Raw genomic sequence first — 25,002 nt, forward strand, 5'->3', positions numbered from 1 at the left:
CAGATTAGACAAGGTTTTGGCACTACTTGTCAGATTTAAAAACTACTAGGGTGATGTAAGATTTAATTTGGTAAAGTTTCCATGTATGAATCTATAATTCCCTGTCTTAATTAACAATAGTGTGAAATAAATATGGTTATATAATAAGCCAATCATTGGACACCTAGAACAGAATTGTTTTAATAAACTTTTATAGTACAATACCTGTACTTTATTTTAGAGGTACTGGGATAGGTACATGGAAGATATTTAAATAAGTTATATGGAGCTTCTTTTTTATTTTATAGGAACATTGACATTTAAAAATATGTAGATTGTAGGCATGAGTGAGTTTTATTAAGTGTGTTTTTCTATATACGCTGTCTTCCTTATTTCTTTTTAGTAGCGAAGCTACTTTAGAATTTTCTTTGTGTCACAGCAGCTTGCGATCTTAAGATGATTGAGAGATCTTAGGTCTAAGATTGGTCCTCCAATGTTAGGGTGAAGAAAATCAACAGGATTTTGAATGAAACTTTATTTGGTGTAAGTTCATCAAAGCAATAGAAGATTATTTAAGAAAATTTAAGTATGATATTTATTTCGAATTGCAGATACATTTTAAAATTAAATCATTTGCTTTTAAGTATCATATTGTCTTATGCTCTGTTTATAAAAAAATGAACTCTTTTCACGTTGGGCAAAAGAACTTTGGGGACTTTTAAATTCTTGGTTGCTATTTAAAAGAGATATCTAATTTTTTAAAAACATTTTCTATACAAATCAGCATCCAGTATTTAATTCATTTGGTCCGTCGGTCTGTCGATCGTTTATCCTCCAAAAGACAAAATGATTATTTCTTTTCACGTTTACGTGATTTATAGCATGTTCCCGGTTAATAAATATTTTTTTTTATGACAGCTGACTGAACATCTACTCAATAACTCACTTAATACGTTTGTCCATCCATGATATTTGTGCTTCGCTACTTATGGATGTTGTCATCCTTGTTTCCTTTTCTAATCCTTTTTAATAAACAGGATAAAGCTAGAAAACATTTTTTTATGTTGGAAGATTTTTAAAAATCTAATTCACTAGATGAACAAGGATAAATGTATCTTTTTCGAGCATTAAATGATCGTTTTTTAATCGATTAACAGAGCAGCCATAGCATCATGTTTTTAACTCAAAATGAGTTTCATTCACTGAATTTTTGCATCCTTGCTTCGCCCCTAGCATCATTGTTGGTATCTGCTGTAGTTAATAATACAATAAGACCTAATAAAAAGCTTTTATAAAAGAAGAACTCATTTAGTTTTGCCCTTGCAGTTATTATTTAAATCAGACATGCATTGACGTTTTAGATGTCTATCCATATGTGTGTGTACCTATGGATCTCGCTAACCACTGAACTGATATTATTCTCTTTATAGATATAGAGTAGCAATACTACTAAATAAAAAGTCTGAATGAACTCATAATTGGTTAAAGCTTGATTGATTCTAAATTACAAATTTAGATTGAATGTAAAAAAATAAACATAAAAAAATATTATTTTTATCTTGTTTAAAAAAAAATATATAATTTTTATTTCCGGTTTTAAGAGCCCATTTAGTTTATATTACAGGGGTAGGCCCTTTAAAGATAATCTTAAAAAAATTGGGGTTTTGTTTTATTTAACTTTCGCAGAACTATCTCCTATTCTAGAAATAACAGATCTATAGTATAGATGTATATACAGATAACTATCTCCCTTCCTTAGTATCTTAATAACCTCTTTCGTCTGCTACCAAATCATTTTCTGCTACATGGCTGTGTTAATACACGCCACACCATTGGTTGATTCTCAATGACCCAATTGAGAGTCGGAACATGGACAATGCGATGGGGAGATACAGTTATTTAACCCCTTCTTCCTTTAGTGTTTTACTCTAAATAATCTTGAAGTCTAGTGTAGCCGTTTTAAAATTAATTTTGGTATTATTAATATCGCAGCTAAAAGTAACTAGATTTTTTTTTGACTGTCATGTCTGTAAAGATTGTTTAGAAAATTTAATGTAACTTTCTTATTAATTGGCGGATTTTTAGCATGCAACAGCATATTTCAATAGTCAACAATATCAAGTTAAGTTTAAATGCTATAAACCTGGCAACGAATACAAATTTTTGGAAAAATTAAATAATAAGCTTTAAATCTGTTGGAGTTGATCCAATATTTTGTAATGCTTTGGGCTAATTCGTTTTTAAATCGAAGTGGTTCTACATTGATTTTGTACGTCTGTAGCGTTAATATTCCTTCTTTTAATGGCATTTTATAACGGGTTCATCGATTTTAAACCTCACATGAGGATTTCTGGAATGATAAGCAATAAATTTGAAAGATTGGCTACATTATGATAATCATTACAATATCTCAATGTTGAATTTAAGCTACTTTAATTTGGTTTACCTAATTAATTTTGATATGGGGATTCCGAGACAATTAGGAAAAATGCTATATACAAGTTATCATATGTAGTTATAAAGTTTTACCATAAAATAACGTTCTTAAATTGGCAACTTTGAGTTGCTGTCATCCTTGTTAATTTTGCATTTGAAACAAAATATGCACTCGTCAGATTTTAGAACTTTCACGAAACTGTCTGAAAAATGTGGAAATTATGGGGGTTTTCAAATTTTCCTGTTATCAGAATTCTAATATCGTAGAATGTAGAAAATTTTGTACTGTTATGTGCCAATACAAGAATACGGCAAAGTATTTTTTAGATTGTCTGCCATTGTCTTTTCCCTCCCTTTAAAGATTACTATATAGATTAACTAGCTGCTTCGCCCCTAGCCTCTAGGGGCTTTGCCCCAAGAGGTTTATCAACTTAATTTTTCGTATTTTAGATTCAAAAGTCGACCTAATAATTTTTGCTTTGAAAAGAAATTTTTGGGGGGAGGGGGTATTTTTCAGATTCTGGGGGGGTTTGGGGTGTCCTATCCCACAAAAAAATAGTTATAATCCCGGGACTTATGAGAAGCTACCCTGTTAAGGAGAACCCGAGTGGTTATCGAGATCCTTCGGTACAAACAAACAGACAAACAAACAATCAAACAGACAGACATCGTTCTACTTTGTATTATAGATATCAGGTTTCTGCCATTCTACGTATTTTACTCTGAACAAACTTGTGTTTGATTATTTTAAGGGTTGTATATTTGTATAAGGCTAAAACAACCTTTTACAGTCGAATTATCGTTTTACATAACCTGTTTTACTACTTTTTAGTTGTTTAAAGGGTTCATTTTTACTATACTAAAAGTACATCCTTATAAAAAAGGGCCCAAATAGGTGGAGAAAGTAAAGGGAAAGCTTTTCTTTTAATAAAAGTTAAACAATTGTTATTTGAAAAGCTACTTTATAAGATTGTCTGTGTGTTAATCTTTTACGGGGGGGGGGGGGATTTATTCATATGTTATAAGAAATAGAAGTCATGTTGAAGAGTCTCCTAGACTTTAAGCATCAACTAAGTTTAAATATTTGTCGAATTTTTATTTTCTCATGTGCTATGAAAGATAAAATTTAAAAAACTTTTGCTGAATATTCTTATTTCTAATGAGCATCTATTCTTTACTCACTTTGATGTCCGTTTGTCTATTACTATGTGATATATGTAAATATATAGGAATTAATTTTGTTTTACTGTGGTGATGAAAGACTTCTAAGTTTCACCTGTATATTCTACACCAATAAACATACATATATGTATATGTTAAGCAATAATGTTTGTTTATGATTCTATGCTTTATGTGTGTTGTCATCCTTGTTTTATAATAATTAAAGAAAAGGTTAAAAACACACTACTACTTTAATAATACATTGTTGATAAATGTATGTTTGTCCGTCCTTCCGTCTGGCTGTCAGTCAGTCCTTATAAAGCTTAATACCTCTGTAGTATGTAGAACCAAAGTGACATCGACGCTTGGTTCAAAAGTATCGTAAATAATACGAATGGATGGAATTTCACAGATTTTTGAAAGAATAAATAGTAAAATTAAAATTTGTACCTATTTAAATTTCCTAACGAATTTTATCGATTTTACTTAGTTTTTAGTTTTTTTACTAATCGATCTTCTCGTTAATTGTAACAGTCAAGTATTATACAGTAATATATGTTTTTTTTATAATTAAAACAAAATAACAATTACCCACGTATACCTCTTTTTACCCTATTGCCTCCACTTTTATTGGATGAATGAACTGACCAATAAGGGATATTCCTGTTAGCAACCTAAATTGTCGAATTTCCCCCCTCTCATGCTTTCAACGTATATTTTACATCAATTACTGAATATGAGTCCGCTGTCCACGATTTTATCTACCAATTACAATATCAGTTTAACATCTACAAGAAAAATTTTGCATTTTAATGCATTTGATAGCGATGTTAATTGTTTAGAATTTGCATTAATTTTACATTTTAAGACACGAAAATTTACAAGTTTGGAAATTTACATAGTCTTCTATATGATAAAGTAACTAGAAGTCTGCGTGTGTGTTTATTTGCCATCTACAATTTTTTAAAACGATCAGACCATTGCTTCCTAATTTTGCAAAGCATTTTATGGATGGTTTAATGCTGTTTAGCAGTTAGACCTTAAGACTTTAGAGATTTTTCTAACCGAAGTTATACTCCCTAAAATTTTAAAACATCAATTGCTTTAAAAATGATATGTTATTCATATATTTTTTTGTGGTTCATGTATTTGCCACTTTTAAAACTATATTATTGACTAGCGTACAAGTTTGAAGCAAATGGGGGCTTTCCTCTGATGCCAAATTCTTTTGATGTATTGGATTTTGTTTTCCGAGCCTTATTTTTGGAAATATGTAAATGCACATGCATTCATTAAACGTAATAAAAGTTCAATGTACGTACGTACAATAAGTAAAAATTTTTCTCCATAAATTTTTAAAATGATTTACATACTTTTATGGTATTTTCTTAATTATTTATGAATTGATATTTAGATTTATGGGCGTTATACCGTTATTTAACAACAACTGCGCCTCATTTATCTAGGGGAAGAATGGCAGTAACAAAGCCTAAAACCACACTATTACTTATTTTTAAAAATGAAAATAGCCTAAAACTATCTCAGTACCTATATAAAGCTTCTAAACTAACACAAAGTTACAAGAATAAATAAGTTAGAGGAGGTATTAACTGATTAAAGTAAAGAAAAGATGAATTGACTATTTTGTTTTGTTGTACTAATATGTGGTATTGACAGAAAGAGAGAGAGAGAGAGAGAGAGAGAGATATCCTTATACTAAAGTAACAGGATGTCTGTGTGTCTGTCTGTCTGTGTGTCTGTCTGTGTGTACCGAAGGATCTCGCTAGCCGCTGAACCGATTGGGTTCTCCTTATCAGGGTAGATTCTCATATATCCCGGGAAGGTTTATAACTATTTTGGGGGAGGGTACCACCACCCTCCCTAGAGAAATTAAATTTTTTAAAAATTTACCAATTTTAGAAAGAGAGTTCAACGAAAAATAAACATCAAACGTAAATTTTTTTTAACTTTTTCTTTTAAAATCTAAAATAAGAAATTGAATTATCAAATTCGACTCTCTCCTCCTCAAGTGCCCCTAGAGGCCTCTAGGGGCGTAGCCGCTAGTATATATATATAGAGAGAGAGAGAGGATAATGGATTGTTTATTAAACTAGTTTTATAATAACGTTTTCTTAGCCGTTGGCTTAACGACTTTGGGGACTTTTAATAGATTTTGATTGGTTAGTTTATTAAAATGAGTGTCCAAACGTTTCTACCACAAATTTTAATCTACAGAAAAGGTAATTTTGTGTATTACATTGGGGATGCACATGAATTTATTGGCCATTGTCTTATTTCTTGGGTTTTAGTGATTTAATAATGTAACACTTGTGCGAAAGTGAATGCACACTAAGAAAATTTTCGCTTGGGGGTGATAATTTTAAAACCAAAATTCAGACACGATTTTCTACCATGAAGGGGTTATTACCATTTCTTTTTTTTCTTTTCTCCCCACTACGCCCTATTTATTTTTTTAGTAGTGCAGCTACTATTAAAAATAAAACTTGATTAACCCGTCCGTCAAAACATCATCAAAGTCTCGCAAAATAGCTTCATTTCTCATTAGAGAGGGAAAGGGACATTAGAATGTAAATTATAATTGTAGCAAAAGTTTTATAAGCTTTTTACATTATTTATTGGCTCAAAAGCTTTTTGTACCTTTATAGAATTTTGATTATTTTTAAACACGTAGAGTCCAAGGTTTTCAACCAATGATTTTAGTCTACAGTAGGGAAAATTTTGTTTATTATCATTAGACTTGTATAATTATATGAATCTATCGCTCTTTGTCTTATCCCTTATCATCCCTAAGTTTGTATGTTCTTAAATAAGCAAGTATGACAACATCCATAAAAGCGAAGCACTGAAACGGTAGGACAAACGGACATTAACACTTGTATAATGCCAGAAAGAACTGAATAATCAGAATATAAATGTATAAATGTCAAAGCAAAATTGTAAGTAAATTTGTTGAAAAACTGCTTGATACAGGATAATATTTATAGACATACTTACATTTTTAGGACTTGATTATAGAGTTGCTTCTCTTATAATATTGTACTTTGTTGTCCCAGGAATCAGTATACCAAAATTCAGATAAATCGGATAATTAGGTCACATACAAATTTGTTGTTAAAAATGTAAAAAAAATCAACATGTTTAAATGGACGTACGGACATTCTGGTAATGGTTATAGAGTTGCTACGTTTTCTAACTCGTACCTAACTTCTACAGGAATCACCATGCAAAGTTTAAAATCGATAGGACAATTCTAACATGCCTAAATTAACGAAAAAAGCTATCCGTTACGGATGGTCGGACGTACGGACGGACCGACCCTAATTATAGAAAAGCTTCGCTTTTAATAAACATGAATCATACCCAATCATGCCCTACAAAGTATTAAAATTTCTACACTGTGAAATAGAAAGAAGGATGAAAGAAAATACAAAGAAATATGAGAAAAATAAGACTTAATGTTTTTGTTGTTGTTGAAAACACTTTTTTATTTCCAAGAAGTGTTTGTACAGTGTCAAACCAATTCTAAAAATCTTTGAAATAATCCTGAAACCGAAAAGTAGACCACAAAAACTCCCCTTCCCCACGCCCCTCTAGTATGTTTAATCAAATAAATCTATTTCTTATAATTCTTATGTAAAAGTAAATTGATACGCGAAGAATCTCGCTAACTGCTTTACAGTAAAGCTTCCTATTGAAGGTTTATAACTATTTAGGTGGAGGATACCTCCAGCCTCCCTAGAAATATCATCTATAGAAAAAAATTAACCCTACTTTAGATTTTCTTTTTAAATTAAAATTGAAAATTGAGGGTCGACTTCCCCCCCTTTCCCTTAAGTGTTTCTAGGGGCTTCTAGAGGCGTAGCAGCTAGCTCTAATTATAAATATTGTCACTACGTGCAACTTGCATTTTTACTAACATTTTTAGGAACAGGGACATATATTAAGATTTTTCAATTATTTAATGTTTATATGAAAGTTTTTTTGTGCGTATGTGACATAAGCACATGCCAATTACGGTTGAATTATTCTACAGCAGTTTCTTTCCATAATATCTAGTACTAATAAAATATAATTTCCCCACAAAAAGTAGAGGATGATTATTTTCTTGACTATTGTAGGGATCTTAAGGGACAAGATAATGGGATATAAATTGATATACATCCCCAATAATTATAAATAAAAATACCCTTCTGTAGATTAAGGTTATTAGTACAAAAGTTTAGACAATTCTATTTTGAAACCAACTAATCAAAGATGTTTAGCAAAGAAGAAGGAATAAGATAGCGTGGGGTTATAAAACTTTAAATTAGTGTAGTTTACACTGTAAATTTTATATGGATTTTATTTCATATATTTTGTCCCAATTTTTGCTGTTATCTATTACGTAATTTTTTAACTAATTTAAAGTAATCATTCTCTCATTAATCAATCAGATCAGTTTTAACCAAGATGACAAAATTTAGTAGAAATATTTTATACGATCTTATGTTTACATATTTATTGTGTCGTAATTTAACCGGAGAATCCCCCCCACCCCCCAAAAAAAGATAGAATGATAATTTTGTGGACAATCATCCCTAACACGATACGATACATGTTTTATTCCAACGCACATTGGGGCAAATCCAAAAACAAGGGGATTTAATTATTTAGAGCCCGAATTTCGTGTTCAAAATGTCATATTAGGGGTTTTTGAGGTCAGAGAATGCATTTCTAAACTTATCAGAGAAATTTGAGAATTTTTCAGTAGCGCAGCTACTCTATAACGTGCTTTTTGGGCCCTTGAAAGTGTATCTATGTCAATTGTAGACCGATTTTAGTGTTCAAAGTGTCAAATTAGGGTTGTTGGGGTCTGGAAATTCATTTCAGTAGGAGGGGAGGGGATGGTGTAAAGGGAGTGGATGGGGAATCCTTATTTTAGCTAGCTACAAGTTTCACTTTAAGTAAAAATAAATTCATTTTAAATGTGGGCATGATTGACATCAATTTTTATAACTAATATCTATATTTATATTGATATTAAGATTCTTGTTTACCGTTTTAATGTATATTAGCGGCTTTGCCTCTAGCCTCTAGGGGCTTTGCCCTAAGAGGTATTAAAAAAAATTAAGTATCTCTGGTGTTGCAACCAATACATTAAAAAAAGAATAAGAGGGATTTTTGTTTTTGGGTGGGTTATGGGTGTCCAACCACCCAAGAAAATAGCCTAAAGCCACCACAGGACCAGTAGGTATATTCCCTGAAAAGTAGAATCCAATCGGTTTAGTGGTTACCGAGATCTTAAGGGATGGACAGACAGACAGACATTAAGCTACTTTGTATTATAGACTAGCAGCTTCGCCCCTAGCCTCTATGGGCTTTGCCCCAAGAGGTAATTTAAAAAAATACCTCTGGTGCTGCAACCATTACATTTTAAATTAACTGCATAAAAAAATTGAGAGGGATTTTTTGTTTTTTTAGAGGGTTGAGGGTGTCCCACGCCCCAAGAAAATAGCTTAAAACCACCACAGGACCAGTAGATATATTCCCTGAAGATTAGAATCCAATCGATTCAGTGGTTACTAAGATCATAAGGGACAGACAGACGAACATACATCAAGCTACTTTGTATTATAGATTAAAACCCAGGAATCTAGGGGACAAAACAATGACTGATTAATGTATGTAAATCCCTAATATTGATGCAGCAAATTATATTACAAAAAAAATTAATTGTCTGTAGATGAAAATTAGTGGTTGAAACGTTTTAACACTCAACTTAATGAACCAACCAATAAAAAATCAAACAAAATTCCTAATGTCGCGTTGTTAAGCCAACCAATATAAAAACGTTATTATAAAACTATGGGGACTAGTGTAATAAATAGCACATGTCCCCTCCCTTTCTAAATAAAACTGCAAACATTAAAAATGAAGACCATGTAACTACATAATTTAAAAAAAGCATTACCAATAGACAGACAGATAGGCTAAAATAACTGACGGGGATTTTTTCTTTTTTGGGAGGGTTAAGGGTGATATATTCCCTGAAGATTAGAACCCAATCAGTTCAGTTGTTACTTTAATCTTAAGGGACAGACAGACGGATAGACATCAATCTACTATGTATTATAAATAAACACCCAGAGATCTAAGGGACAAAACAATGACTGATTAATGTATGTAAATCCCCAATATTGATACACCAAGTTATATTACAAAATTAATTGTCTGTAGATGACAATTAATGGTTGAAACGTTTTGACACTGAACGTAATGAACCAACCAATAAAAAAAATTCCTTAAGTTGTTAAGCCAACGAATATAAAAATATTACTATAAAACTTTGGGGACTAGTGTAATAAACAGCCTAATGTCCTTCCTAAATAAAACTGCAGACATTAAACATAAAGACCATGTAACTGCATAATTTTAAAACAAAGCATTACAAAATGACAGACGGATAGGCTACTTGCTAATTCCAATTTTAATTGATTATAAGAACATCACGTTATTTGCATATTGATTTTAACTTTCCGCAGTGAGGGAGGGGACATTAGGCTGTATATAACACTAGTCCCCAAAGTTTTAAAGTTATGTGTTCAAAGGTTTTAAATACTAATTTTAATCTACACAAGATAATTTTGTGTATTATCATTGGGGATGTACATCAATTTATTGAACTTTGTATTATCCCTTATATTTGTAATAATCTATAGTTACATTAAAACCTCAAACATAAAGAGGTTTAGATTTAGGTTTAGCCCCCCCCCCCCTCGGCCCTCTCCCCTCCCTTTCATTATTGCAATAGAACTTGAAAATATTTATTATTAACTTTAATTCAAAGTCTGAATAGCTATTTCCCAATATACCTATGTTTTTGTGTCTTTATTTAATTGAATTATATCTAAAGTTTTGACTTTAAAAGCGCATTTAAACGCTTTTTCTTACAAACTTTTCGTGCACCCACCCTCAGAAAACGCGCTAAAAACCCCTACGGGGGCGCGGGGGGGTAAATGAAACCAGTACAGGCGATTATAATATGTCTTTGGGCAATCAAATATCGTATTTTTAGCCGGTGGCAACCTGTGAAAACATGTTTCCTCTAACTGTCTACTTAAATGTTGATTATAAAACAAACCAAATAAAACTAAAATCTTAACTTCAACTAGAATTATTTAGGACTTATTTCTTTAAATTGTGCTTTTTTCTTTTATATTGTCAAAATACATGTAGTTCATGACTCACCTGAAGTTATTTTGTCTAATTACGTTAATTCTAAGAGATTTTATAATACTTTTAAAATTGTTGGTGAAATACAAAAAATATACCTTTTTCTGTAAGAAAATTTTTGCATTTCTTGACTTTCAGGCATTAGAAAGCTTACTTAAAAAGCGTATTTTTACGATTCCTTTGAAACCTGATGTACATTGGGTATGATAATACTCATAGAATGATTAAAACTTGTTTTGGGGGTGGTGAATTGAATCCCCTTGTTGCCCCTATGTGCAACGGAAATAAATCTTAAACTATCCTTATAAACATGCCTAGCAAAAAATGCCAGAATTTCAAAATTACAAAGTTTTGACAAATTTAGTAATTGCTTCGCTTTTTAACACTAAATTAATCATCTAAATCTTACTAATAATACCAAGGTCAAGCAGCCGCCAATGCTTAAAACGAATCAACTTTAAGAGAAAAAATAATGGCCTGTTTGTAATTACTTTCTGGAGACTTGGACTACTGCTTTCGGGATTTTTGACAGCCGCGATGACCCGCAAATTTAAATTTTAAAAATTACTGCAGATTTAAAAAAGAATTTACTTGTTCAAAAATTCTGGTGCGGCTAATACGCCCTACTAATGCATTAGTTAGCTGATAATTTATGCAACAAATTGCAAGAAAAATAACAAGAAAAGATATCTTATCTATTTTTTTTATGCATTTTCAGATTTCCTGAATTCAGAGGTCAAAATTCTATAGCTCCTTATTTGGAGAGTGGGAAAAGGGGGGTTGTATAAAAACAGCAAATTTTTAAGAAAAATTAGATATACGTTTTCTTTAGCAGCCAGAGCCGGCAAACTAATCATTTCAATCAGCTGCCAGTGTCTTTGAATTTACAGCCAACCAATTATAGACAATTTGCAGCCTTCAAATGGCTGGTTGATGATAAAGATAATTCAATAATTAAAAACATAGAACAAATAGAAAACTGTGCAATGACAAATTTAATGTCCTTAAATAAAAGTAACAGGATGTCTATGAGTTTGCCTGTCCTTAACAAAGGATCTCTTTAACCGCTGAACCGATATGGTTCTCCTTTATAATGTAGCTTCTCATACGTCCAGGAAAGGTTTATAACTATTTTGGGTAAGGGTACTTAAAACCTCTCAAGAAAAATCGTCCCTATAAAATGTCCTTTCCCCCCCTCCAATTTTTTGCTTTTTTTTCAAAGTGCTTCTAGAAGCCTCTAGTGGCTTAAGAGCTAGTAATTAATAAAATACTATTTGATAGAAATAGAAAATGATTTTTTAAAATTTGGCTGTATTTCAAGAAAACTATATGTTGAAGTTTTTATAATATGTTTATAATGGTACTACGCCCACTCTTGTTTTATCCTCCTACATATGAGTATGACGTTATGGGGCTTTCATAGCAAATTTTTTATTTGTATGATAAAGAAAAATGGATCAGCTTATACCAACAACAAAATGAATTCAGAAAAAATCACGAAACCTATTCCCGTTTTTCAGCTGTTTTTGGGAGTCAACACTTTTATACTTTTAGATTTATTTCACTTATTGGATAAACTTTATACCCGAAAAAGGATATCAAATTGATAAGAATTTGGTCAGAAACAATTACTCTAGACTAAAACCTGTCTGTCCATGAATTTCTGTTTTCGGGATCTTACTACAGAAATATTCATACAGAATTTTTAGTAGTTAGAATTCGCTAAAATGTTTTTTGCTGTATTTACCCTTAACTCAATTACAAGGATGTACTATGGTCAGTCATTTATCAATGAAAAGGGTCTGGAAAGGCGTGGCTTCAATTTCGCAAATTAAATTATACTATTAAATTATCAAAATTGCAAATTATTACAATAACACAAACAGCCCCTTCCACACTGATTATGATTCCTGTCATATAGAACCCAAGGAGAGAGGGTCATTGGTCTTTATATGATACTTTAACCCAAAGTTTTATAGATGTTAGTTAAACACTTTGGGTACCTATATTGAATTTTGAGGGATTTGTTAAAACTTGCAGTTTCCAAACTTTTTCACCAATAATTTTAATCTATAGATGGGGTAATTTGAAATATATTATTTTCTATAAAGATATTTAAACAGATTATCAAATCATTAATTTTTTTAAAAATCCCTAGGTTGGTGTGATCACTGATCATGCATTCGTCAGATGTTTTTTATGTTATATAAGCGTCCTTACAGCTTCTCTTTACAACTAGGGTATGTCCGCATGTACGTCAGGGAAGGATAAGTTAATTTGTTTGATACCAAATAAGTATTTGTACTAACTGTATAGATGGGTATATGTCTACAGAAGCTTTACTATTTGTGAAATTTATTACATTTTAAAAAGTTTACTGTTCTTTTTTGTATATTATTTATCAAAAGTATATCGAACGATCCACTAGTTTACGAGATCTTAGAGGAAATACAAACTGTTACTTTATCATTTACTATAAATAATACAAAGTAGCTTGATATCTGTCCGTCTGTCTGTCCGTCCCTTAAGATCTCGGTAACCATTGAACCGATTGGATTCTACTCTTTAGGGAATATACCTATTGGTCCTGTGGTGGTTTAAGGCTATTTTCTTGGGGGGTGGGACACCCCCAATCCCCTAAAAAATAATAAAAAAATACCCAATCAATTTTTTTGATGATGCAGATGATGCCAACTATTTGGTGTTGCACCACATGTACTACATTTTTTTTCTTATTACCTCTTGGGGCAAAGCCCCTAGAGGCTAGGGGTGAAGCCGCTAGTTTACTATATAGTATAAGCATTTTACTGTAGAATATTGCAAATCTTCTAGTTCATATCATTGTTAAAATATTAAGCTAAAAATTAGACTGAAGTTTTTAAGGGAGCTAAGTTTTACATAAAGAGCTCTAAATACTGAAATAAAGATCTGAAAAGATAAAAGCTAGTTTAAATATAAAGTGCCTCTAACAAAAATCACACCTTTAGTATTACAAAACATTAAACAATACACGAATATAAGGATAGATATTTTAGCTCTTATGTTTTATCTTCCAATTCAACTATATTTGCTTCCCTGATTACAATGTAATTTATTGTATAGACCTTACAACGCATGAAATAACTATAGAGAAGATTCGCTACTAAAAATACTATAATAGTTATTTATCGCATCATATTATAAACAGCTTTCCAAGGATATGTAAATGTACAATTATAGGATAAAAACTAGTTTTGTTAGCCCCGAGACGCCCAAAACGGGATATAATACGATACGATACATGATTGTTAATTATGACGTAGAACCGGTTCTAATCCAGTGGATTTTTTTCGGTTTCGAAGCCATATTGGAAAACTTTTTTTATGCAAATAGCACATTAAAAGTACAATAAAACATGCAAAGACATAAATTCAGATAATGCACAGTTTGTGTTAATTTCTAGATTTAAACCAACTTCCCCTGTATAATATTTACCTTATTTTTAAACAATTAAGTAAAGCCACACAATTAAAATGTATAGTTTTGTTTGACATTAACATTATGATTCAAATATTTCAATGTCTTACCCTGTTCACTGAAAAGCTTAAGCTTTAGGCATAAAAGAAATATAATATTAATAAGGATTTACTGAATATGATTATTTAAATAAATTTCATAAGCTACTCTAGAGATGTTTAGCTACTATATTAAACAGAGTTCTGTTAATCGATACATTATTACTTAATTGGATTTTCATGTGCTCTGATAAAGTGATGCTCTTAACTGGCTAAAACAACGGCACCCCACATCCAAACCCCTATACCCCATCCCTTTACCTACTACTTAATGAACGAACTGACCAATAAATGATGTCCATATTAGCAAGTTAAAGTGACGACAAATTTCTCTCTACCAATATATCCACGTATATCTTATATCCATTCTTCAGTTGTTCTAAAAATATCGTCGGTCGTCTAAATATTCTTGTGAATATTCCCTCAATCTATTCATTAGCATCTACTTTGGTACTTACTTTCACCATTCGTTAGTTTAACTATCCTCAATACAATTTATTTTGCATTGTGTTTCGCTACATAATGATGTTTTATTCTTGTTAATTTGTATTACAAAATTAGATCTGAAATTTATAACAATTTAATCTTCTCCCTAATTTTAATCTTTTGTAATAAATATCGTAAGTTGTTTCAGTACTATCTAAATCTACCTTTCTATGTATGCCAGCAACACTTGCTATCTCTATCTATCTTACTATCTATCTAGGTGTCTTGCTGTGTATCCATATCTAAATGTATGCCAGCAACACTTGCTATCTGTATCTATCTTACTATCTATCTAGGTGTCCTGCTGTGTATCCAGATCTGGATGTATGCCAGCAACACTTGCTATCTCTATCTATCCTACTATCTATCTAGGTGTCCTGCTGTGTATCCAGATCTGGATGTATGCCAGCAACACTTGCTATCATCTGATGGGTCAACTTGGAGTCCTGCTAGTAACTCTAGTAGAAAGCTTGGTATTCTAAAGGTAGTTTTTTTCTATTTTTTTTTTAATCATTTGAGTTTAAGAATTTAATATTAGTTATTTTTCGCATCGTTTTATAAACAGCTTTCCGTGGATATAAAAATGTACAATTATATGTTTAAACTAGTTTTGTTAGCCCCGAGATGCCGAAGGTTAGGGCTAACAAAACTGGTTTTGATATAATGATTATATATTTTTATATTCTTAGAAACTGGATATAATACAATACGATACATGATTATTCAGTAGGGCTTAGAACCGATTCTATTCCAGCCGATATTAATCGTTTTCGATAAAATACTGGAAAATTTTTTATCCCTGAAATTTTTTTAAAAATCTTTTGCCTCAAATTTGCCTTTTTACTTTCTAAGAAATTTTCTGTCTTTTACAAGTGGTATACCTATTTAATTTGTAAGCAATATTTCATCAACTTTGCACTTTTTCTTGTTTTTATTAAAAATTAAATTAATTACAATGTTTATCAAAAAGGTTTATGAGTACTTGGTGTACAAAATTGATAAATGTTTGTTATTTTGTTCACAATAATCTTTCACTCATATAAAGTATGGCAGCAACTTTTTATCATCAAATTGTTGATCATCCTTTTATAAACATGAAAAAAGGGTTAATTTAGTAAATAATAATTAAATTTTGATGTTATGTACTAAAATCATAGGAAACAAATTTGTCCAATCAGATCTTTAAAATTATTATATTATAACAAATACAAACTTGTAAAATAAGTTTAAAATCTTTATCCTTATATGAAAAGTATAAAGAATGTCTGTCTGTGTGTGTGTGATAACAAATGATTTTGCTAATAGCTAAACCGTTTTGGTTCTCCTTTACAGTTAAGCCTATCACATGTTGAGATAAGATTTAAGTGATAGGTACCTCTCCTATTATGTAAAAGGAATGGGAAGTAAAGAGGTGATCACCCAAAATATTTTTGGAAATACATGAAATTTTAAGTTTAACCCTCGCCCCAGACAAATTTACCACCAAAAGTTTTAGGAGTATTATCTACCCCCCTCCCCCCCCCCCCCCCCCAAAAAAAAATATTGAAAACCTTGGATGTCCTTGAACATTAACCCTCCGAAGAGAAATCGTCACTAGAAGAATCCCCCCCCCTCATCTTTTCTTTTTATTTCTAAAACTAAAATAAAAAGTTAAGGGTCAAATACTCCTACCACTACCCTCTCTCGAGTGCACCTTGAGGCATCTAGGAGTGTAGTCCCTATTATAACCTAAACTAATAATTTAATAGTGGTTAGTCATTTCCATGATTGGTTATTAGGTTATAATAGCAATCAAACATATTTAAACATTAGAGGGTCCTTTTATGTTTTATAAAACAAATGACGTAAATGTCTAGAAATTTTTAGCAAGTTTTTGTTAGAAATTTTATAGTGTGTATTATAAGATAAATTCATGATAGATTAGGCGCAATAAACATTGAGACAGTGATAAAGAGATGGGACAATAGACAATAAAATAATCTTTTCCTTGAAACACATGTTCCTTTGAAAGCTGGTAAACATTAGAAGGTAAATAAGCTCGTAGATCGACTGTCTTTAACCCTTATAGTGAAGAGGTCTTATTTTGGTGCATTTCTAAACTAAATCTTGCTTAATTGTTGTGCTTGATTTTTTGTTCACATGCCCTTTCAGACAACCAATCCTTTGATTGCAAGAGCTTTTTAAGAAGTCTTAACTGTGCATGACAAAGAGTTGCTCCTGTTTTGGGCTAATGTATTCTCCCAATTCCAACCTTACCGACAACGAGCGGATGCGTTACGTGTGACGCCACATTCGCGGATTAAAGCATTTTTCTTCTTCTTTTTCATTTTTAGCTTCCTTTTTAAAAGCAAAGCTTTTCTATAATAAGGGTCGGTCCGTCCGTACGTAACGGATAGCTATTTTCGTTAATTTAGGCATGTCAGAATTGTCCTATCGATTTGCATGATGATTCCTTTAGGAGTAAGATACGAGTTAAAAAGCAAAGCAACTCTATAACCGTTCCCAGAAAGTCCGTACGTCCATTTTAAACATGTTGATTTTTAACCTTTTTAATATCAAATATTTATGTGATAAAACTATCCGATTGGTCTGATTTTTGGAATACTGATTCCTAGTTCAAAAAAGTACATTGTTATAAGCGAATCATCTCTATAATAAAGTCCTAAAAATGTAAGTATGTCCTTAAACAATATCCTATATTTAAGCAGTTTTTCATTAGATTTATTTACAATTTTGTTTCCTTCGACTCTTAAACATTTACATTCTGATTATTCAGTTCTGGCACTATACAAGAGTTAATGTTCGTTTGTCCTAACGTTTCAGAGCTTCGCTTTTATGGATGTTGTCATCCTTGTTATCTATTCCTGTATCCCTGTTCAGCATTGGGCATCCCTAGATTCTAGAAGATATATTGTTCATGGACAATGGATATAGAATACGTGGATATTGTGAAAGGAGAATTGTGTCGTTAAATTAGGTTGCTCATATAGTCCTCTGTTTGTAGTCAATATTTTTTTTCCATGGTCAGGGGAGGGGATGGGGTAAAGTCATAGGGCATTTCGTTGTTTCAGCCAGCTGGGAGAAACATTATATGAAGGTATGCGAGTATATCTCACAATACCCACGTATTCTATATCTATTTCATAGACATTGAACTTGCCATATCCTTTTTTGGTCCCTGAAAATATTCTAAATCGATTGTAGAAGTTGGTGATCATAACTATTTTCGGATACCTTCAAACTTGATTTACCCCCTCTCTTTTTACATTCCCTTTGAAGTGGATAATTCTGGATTATCTATTTCAAAACTTATTAGCGATAAGGTGTTTATACAAGTGCGCCAATGTTTTTTTTTATATAAAATTGTTAAAAAATGACATCTGTTTGGTTTTCCTTTGCAATTAAGCTTTTTTTAGGTACAGGAAAGGTTTTTAACTATTTTGGGAGAGCATATCTCCACCCTCCCAATTTTAAATCCCCCTCCCCAAATTTTTTTTGAATATTTCTTATTAAAACTCAAATTAAAAAGTAGAAGGACGGTTGACTTATCCCCCTCCCACCTTAAGAACACCTAGAGGCTTCTTGGGGGCGTTCGTTGCCCCTAGTCTTTCTTAAAATAAAAGGTATGTCTTGCATTTTTTTCAATTAGGTGTTTGATCACGAATTTCGGTACACCGACAAACCTCCTAAAGGGACAAACGTCCTAATGCGACAAACGTCCTAAACCTCATAATGCGACATACATCCTAATGCGACAAACCTCCTAAATGACATACCCCCTAATGCGACAAACCACCTAAAGGGACAAACATCCTAATGCAACATTTCTTAAGTAAAACGTCCTAAAATTTTTCAAAAGTTAAAAATGAAAAAAATCTTCCAAATTTGAGGACAAAATCCACCACTGCTGTTAAAAAAGTTGAACAATAAAATCCAATATGGCGATAAAACACACAGGGATGAAATTCAAAACCGAAATTTCTTTCTTGAATAACTTTGTCCACAGGGTGAAATTTGAAAATCAGTCCGACAGTTGTCCCAAAGTCTGTGTTGGCTACCCAACGGCATGGTTTCGAACCCGATACAACCTTGCATTAAAAATATCAACCCTTACCTCACACTTAATAAATGTGTGATATCACTTGAAAAGTTTTTAGGGGGTTTTACTTAAAAGATGTTGCATTAGGAGGTTTGTCGTTTAGGAGGTTTGTCGCTTAGGACGTTTGTCGTTTAGGAGGTTTGTCGGATTAGGACGTTTGTCGCATTAGGACGTTTGTCGTAGTAGGACGTTTGTCGGTGTACCCGAATTTCATATGGTAAAAATATTTTTCTTATTTAATTGTTATCCTAATAAGATAAAAGTTATGCTTGAAAATTGTTTTAATAGCTATTATTATATGTTGCATTTTTATATAAACGTGAGAATTGTTAACCGAATTAGCGTATCATTTGCGTCATTTCTATTTTCAGATATTTATTACCCTTCATCGTCTAAATCAAACACATCTGAATTAAAAACCAGGGTTGAAGGAATGGGGCAAAGAAAGATAGATTATTCTTTTCCATTTTTGTAGCTTTTTGAAACAAATAATATGTATTATTATCAAACCATAGTTAAATTTGACATAAACACTAAATGTTACATTAATAAAAGGTTTGTTTCACAAATGTGCTTTTGACAAATATCTGTATATATTTTAGCGACACCTTTAATTGAAGATTGATAGAGCATCATTTACACATCCCAATTAAACTTGATTTCTTTTTTTAGGGGCAGAGCCAGACCAACCCCACGCCCCCTCCCTACAGCAACCACGGGGGAAGCCACCTGGCGACTGAAAATAACAACACCATCTCGGCGCTGGCCAGATTTAACCAGAATTTTCTAGATTTCGCTAATAAAGTAAGTATGTCCCCGCAAAACAACTGAAACATATCGTTTTTATAGCATAATTATTGTTGAATTTTGTCCAAAATTAGATGGGTACACTCGACGAGGGGCCAACCCCTTAATATACCACCATTTGCAGTGGTCTATATCCCTCTCAATGGCTATTTTATACCCCCCCCCCCCCCCGTTATTTTGATTTAAAGGATGCACATAACCCTGTGCATGCTATTGTCTAGAAGTCTTTTTATAAGTTCTAAGACAAACTTTGCTTTTATACAAAATTTTATTTCTGCTTTGTTAAAAAAATACCACTTAGGAACAATAAAAAGATATCTAGACATTATATAGAAATCAGTTGTGTGTGTGTGTGTGTGTGTGGATGTGGCTAAGATCTCGCAAACAGCAGGACAAAATATTTTTAAAAATTAAGGAAAAAGATAAGAATTGGTTTTAGGCTATTTGATGTGAGATTGCGTTGCTTCCAGCTCAAGTTAACCCAACAAGTTACTTTTTATTCGAACTAAATATATTTAAGTTGGTTACCTCCCACACACCACACATACTTTATTAGGTCGACTCCCCTAGAGACTAGGACCGAAGCAAATTCGTTAATAGAAGGCGTGTTTAATGATGAGAGCTTATTAAAGAAGTATTAAAACAGTTATTTAAGCTAATAAATGATATGCTGTTCCGTTGATTTAATAATATGTTAAATTTAGTGCACACCATCTCTAGTAGTCTTGAAAAGTAACAACAGGGGACAAATCTTCATTCATTTTAATCTATCTAAACAGTGTAACGTTTATGTATTATTCTATAATATTTGAAGTAGTAAGGATATTTATCTGAAGCTGAAGATCTGGAAAAATTCTGGTCCGTATTATTTTGAGGAAAGATTTTTAAATGCATTGGTGTGGTTTTAGGAATTTTTTTTAACATCTCTGCCGGCTAGGGGGAAAAGCAACTGGTTAAATTATATTTCCCTCTGAGGATTCACTCAAACATATTAATCATATTTTACAATTATTCCCAATTGCCCTATTCCTGTATCAATAAAACCTTTAAGGTTAAAATGCCTTTTATTTTGAAGAGGAGATAAAAACAAACAAATTATGATTAAAAAGACTAAATCTCAGAACATCTAGCCATGTCCCTACAGTATTTTATCTGTTCAGGGATGTAAAGGGATAAAATTATATTTTTCGTGAATTATGATAAAATTTACTCCATGGTGGGTTATTTAGTTTTCTTTCAATTAAGATTTAACAATTTAAGCCAATAATTTCAAGAAATAGTTTATAAAACTTTTTGGAACAGTAAAATTGTTATCCCATGTCCACCACTCCCTACCTGATACTTTTTAATCAATTTATTCATTTATCATTGAGAGCCTTTTTCACGCCCTTAAGTTAGTTTTAACAGGTTGTTTTTTAATAAAAGTTTTAGTTCCGTAAAACTTAAGTTAAATAAAACTGGTTTTTTTTAAAGCTAGCGGCTGCACCCCTACCATAATTTTAAAAAAGGAAAAAAAAGAAATTGAAAATTAAATCGAAAAAAGGAAAACTCTTTGGGGGAGGGTATTTATATATAGGAAGGGGATTTTCCAGAAAAAAAACCTTCCAATTCCCTACAGAACCAGTCGATATATGCCCTGAGAAGCAAAGACGAACTAACAGACACACGGACAGCGACAGACATACAGTTAGACAGACAGACAGACAGACAGACAGACAGACAGACAGACAGACAGATAGACAGACAGACAGACAGACAGACAGAAAGACTCTAGGGGTGTATCCGCTAGTGCCTTGGAATATAGAGCTAAGACCATTTGGGATAGTCTAATTATTACTAAATTATTTTAAGTAAAATTCTTTGTTTGTTATTATTGTGGAGGGAGGATTCAATCGACAGTAATTCTCTTTATTCTCCTTGTTTCCTAACATGTAAATCCTAAATAACAACTCGTGTAAATACATTTATGACAACCTGTAAAACATATTTTGTACTAAATTAAAAACGGACAATTTTGAGGAATTAAAAAAAGATTTATTGTTATTTTCTTTATCTTTCTAAATATATCCTTAAAGTGATTTGTAAAGCCAAAAATTAAGAGTAAAGCTTTCCAGTATGGCTTCCAAATTTGAGGTCTGGTCGAAGGAGTCATTTGTATTTAAAAGTCTGTATGATGATACCTGAAACAGGTAGATAAAATTTAGAGAGTCATTATGTTCATTTTCCTTTAAATCCTTATATTGGGTAACAGGATCTGTATGTCTGATTGTATGAAACGAAGGATCTCGCTAACCACTAAACGGATATGGTTCTCCTTTACAGAGTAGTTTTTAATAGTTTCTGGGAAGGTTAATCACTACCTTCCTAATAGAAATCGCATCTATAAATCAAATGAAAACCCCGCTAATTTTTAAATTTTACTTTTAAAAATAAATTATGTGGGAGTCGACTCCCCTCCCTTCCCAGAGGCCTCTTGGGGCGAAGTCGCTAATTTTATAGCAGCAAGAATTAGTAGTCTTATAAGATGGAATTTTAAAAATGAATTTTCAAGTTTAAGATTCATGATAATATATACTTTTTCATAAATTTTTTGTTTATTTTAAAGTGAAAAAGTACAATTAAAAAATCTAGTATTACAAGGACAATTATGTCCATAAAAAGCGCAGAATTATTTTAGATATTTAGAAAAAATCGTCCAATTTGGGGAAGTGTGGTGGGGGCTAATGGGTGAAATACCCCAAAATTTTCAAAACGTCAAGACGTCCATGATATATGTAAAATGTAAATAGTACTTTTTGTTATTAATAATTGATAATTATGATGGAATTCAATTATGAACTTAAAGTTTGGATGTGTCACCACTTCCGCTCTATGCAACATAAGATTAAATAATCAAATAGGAAATTAATATTACATAATAAACTGCCTCTTTCCAAGGACGTCCAAGCTTTTTATTTTGAGGCAGGTAAATTTATGGGCTTCAAAAGTTTGAGAGTTGTAATCTAATGAATTTTTTTAAAAATCAGGGTTTAAAGTACCAGGAGGTAAACACTCCATTACCTCCTCACTTGGACGTCTTTGCCTCTTCACCTTTGTTTCACTCTCAATACTTACTTATTTGAAGGGGGAAATGCAGAATAAAAACTAAAACTGTCATAATACTTTAATTTAGCCTAAAACTATCATGGAAACTAAGTAAAGCTTCCCTAAAATGGCGAACTACATAGGTTCAGAGACTAGTGATATCTAAGCCTAAAGTCAAAAAATTGTGTATTCCTGTTGCAAATATGACAAAATATGAAAGTTAAGAAATACTAACAATCAGAATTGTAGGCATAAACGTCTCCCTGAAATTTAGAAACCCCGCATTTTACCCCACTCAAAATTCAATAAAAATACATTACATTAATAATTACCCATCTCAAACCTTTGAAACGCCTTATCTTATCCCCCTCAAAATAAAAAAGCTTGGAAGTCACTGCTTGTAGATCATACATTTAACATAGACGGACAGATACAGATAAGAAAACTAAAAAGATATGCTTTGTAAAAATTGAATAATGCTCTGTGACTTGTTTGTCATATAAAGTAAGTTAAAACCGCACTCAACTAAATATAGGAGATATCGAATTTAATTTCAAGAATGAAGCGATATATCAAAAGAATATTAATTGGCCTTAAGCCAATGTATACTTATAGATATATAATCCAGATGACTACATGGATCCAGTATTAGGGACCTTTTTCGTCTTCTTGTAAATTGTGGCGACTTAGCTGTTAGCTGATATTTTAAAACCCAATTCAAAGTCGGCATACATTTATGTAGAACCTTCCCCCTTCAATATCAATACGTCAAATACATTCTCTGGTAGCTTTTTAACTATGTCTGCTTCATATCAATACAGCCTGCAGATTATTTTTCCAGGGGGTTTCTTACTATTTTTTACACCTCCCCTCATCCAAAAACGAGAGGAGTGTAAGGGGGCCGGGGTGGGGGTATTTGTAAAATTTAGGTGGGTGTATTACAGACTACAAGAGGGGTGTATTTTTATAGTCATGGGGGTCGATTATACACCAGTCATTGCCACTGTTATTAAATCAATAAAATGTTATGTCAATAGCATGCCCTAAGTTTGACAGATTTATCTTTGACTTACCTTTCTCTGTTTCCCTGATTTTTATTTGAATTTCTATTTATTCTAGTATTAAGATATTTTTTTCTTTAGTTTAAGCTGCATTTGAAGTGATATAACTAGAAACTAAATAAAGTATGTACATGTGTATTAAAGCAACATGTTTCATATGGAAAATTGTGATAGTACTTTTTTTGCTTAAGTAGAAAATCAAGAAAAAACCCAACCTTACATTCAAGGACGTCCAAGTTTTTTAGGGGGTAAAATGAGGGGTTTCAAAGGTTTCGGAGTGGTAATTTAGATTATTTTTAAAAATTTTTATGGGTAAAAAGAGGGGATTGGACGTCTATGCATACTTTTATATTTTCTAATTAAATTTTGCAGCTCTTTACAGTTCCTATGAAAAAGGGGATGAAGTTAAAAACCTCTGGCCAAAGTATCACAAGTGACGTCATAGTAAATTAATCCATTATTATGACGTCTTTCGGGATACTTTGTTCCAACGTTTTTAAATTTATCTTTTTTTATAGGCACTATAAAATTTTGGTTAGGTTATATTTGGTAAAAGTAGCATTTCAGAAAATAAAAAAAATTATCATGGGCCCTTATTTACAGTTTACTTAGTTTTCAGAAAAAAAACTAGACATGATAGAACATGATATTGATGTAGATCATCATATTCATAGAAAAATGGTACACTTTCTTAATTTTCTATACTACAAAGTTGTAAATTGTTTATGTGTGTGTCCTTAAAATCTCGTAAATTTCCAAAGACGAAAATTTACTCGCTAAAAATATTTTTCCAATAATTTCATAGCACAGATGTATATACAGATAACTAACTGCCCGCCCCCCTTTTTTCAAAGACCTTTTTCGTCTGCTTGCAAATTGTTCTCTGCTACTTGGCTGTGTTAATATTCCCGACACTATTGGTTGATTTTCAAAGACCCAATTGAGAGTTGGCCCAAAGTCCTTGGGATGGGGACAGACATACAGTTATTTAACCCCTTCCCCTCTAGTGTTTTACTTTATTATTAAATAATTGAACGTAAATTTTAACTTACAAAAGAATTATAAATAGGTAATAAACATCGAATAATCTTTTTTTTAAATG

The 25,002-nt window shown here is 31.9% G+C and overlaps 1 protein-coding gene across 6 annotated transcripts in view; it reads left to right on the top strand.

The window, feature by feature from the left end:
* LOC145332758 (ATP-sensitive inward rectifier potassium channel 12-like) overlaps positions 1–25,002 on the top strand; it is a 107,599-nt gene that overhangs the window by 57,756 nt on the left and 24,841 nt on the right. For 3 of the 6 annotated variants that reach the window (XM_080177815.1, XM_080177811.1, XM_080177812.1), the window contains exons 2-3: positions 15,222–15,333; positions 19,621–19,752. Coding sequence is in view for 4 of the 6 variants with exons in the window: in XM_080177811.1 (XP_080033937.1) it covers positions 15,222–15,333; positions 19,621–19,752 (244 nt within the window). In the remaining 2 variants the exon portion in view is untranslated. Of the gene's footprint in view, positions 1–15,221; positions 15,334–19,620; positions 19,753–24,493; positions 24,582–25,002 lie in introns of those variants that run through there. The other 3 variants (XM_080177816.1, XM_080177813.1, XM_080177814.1) reach the window with 2 other exon arrangements.

This window comes from Acartia tonsa, chromosome 11, assembly GCF_053477335.1.
Source record: "Acartia tonsa isolate MP-2025a chromosome 11, ASM5347733v1, whole genome shotgun sequence".
Lineage (NCBI taxonomy): Eukaryota > Metazoa > Arthropoda > Copepoda > Calanoida > Acartiidae > Acartia > Acartia tonsa.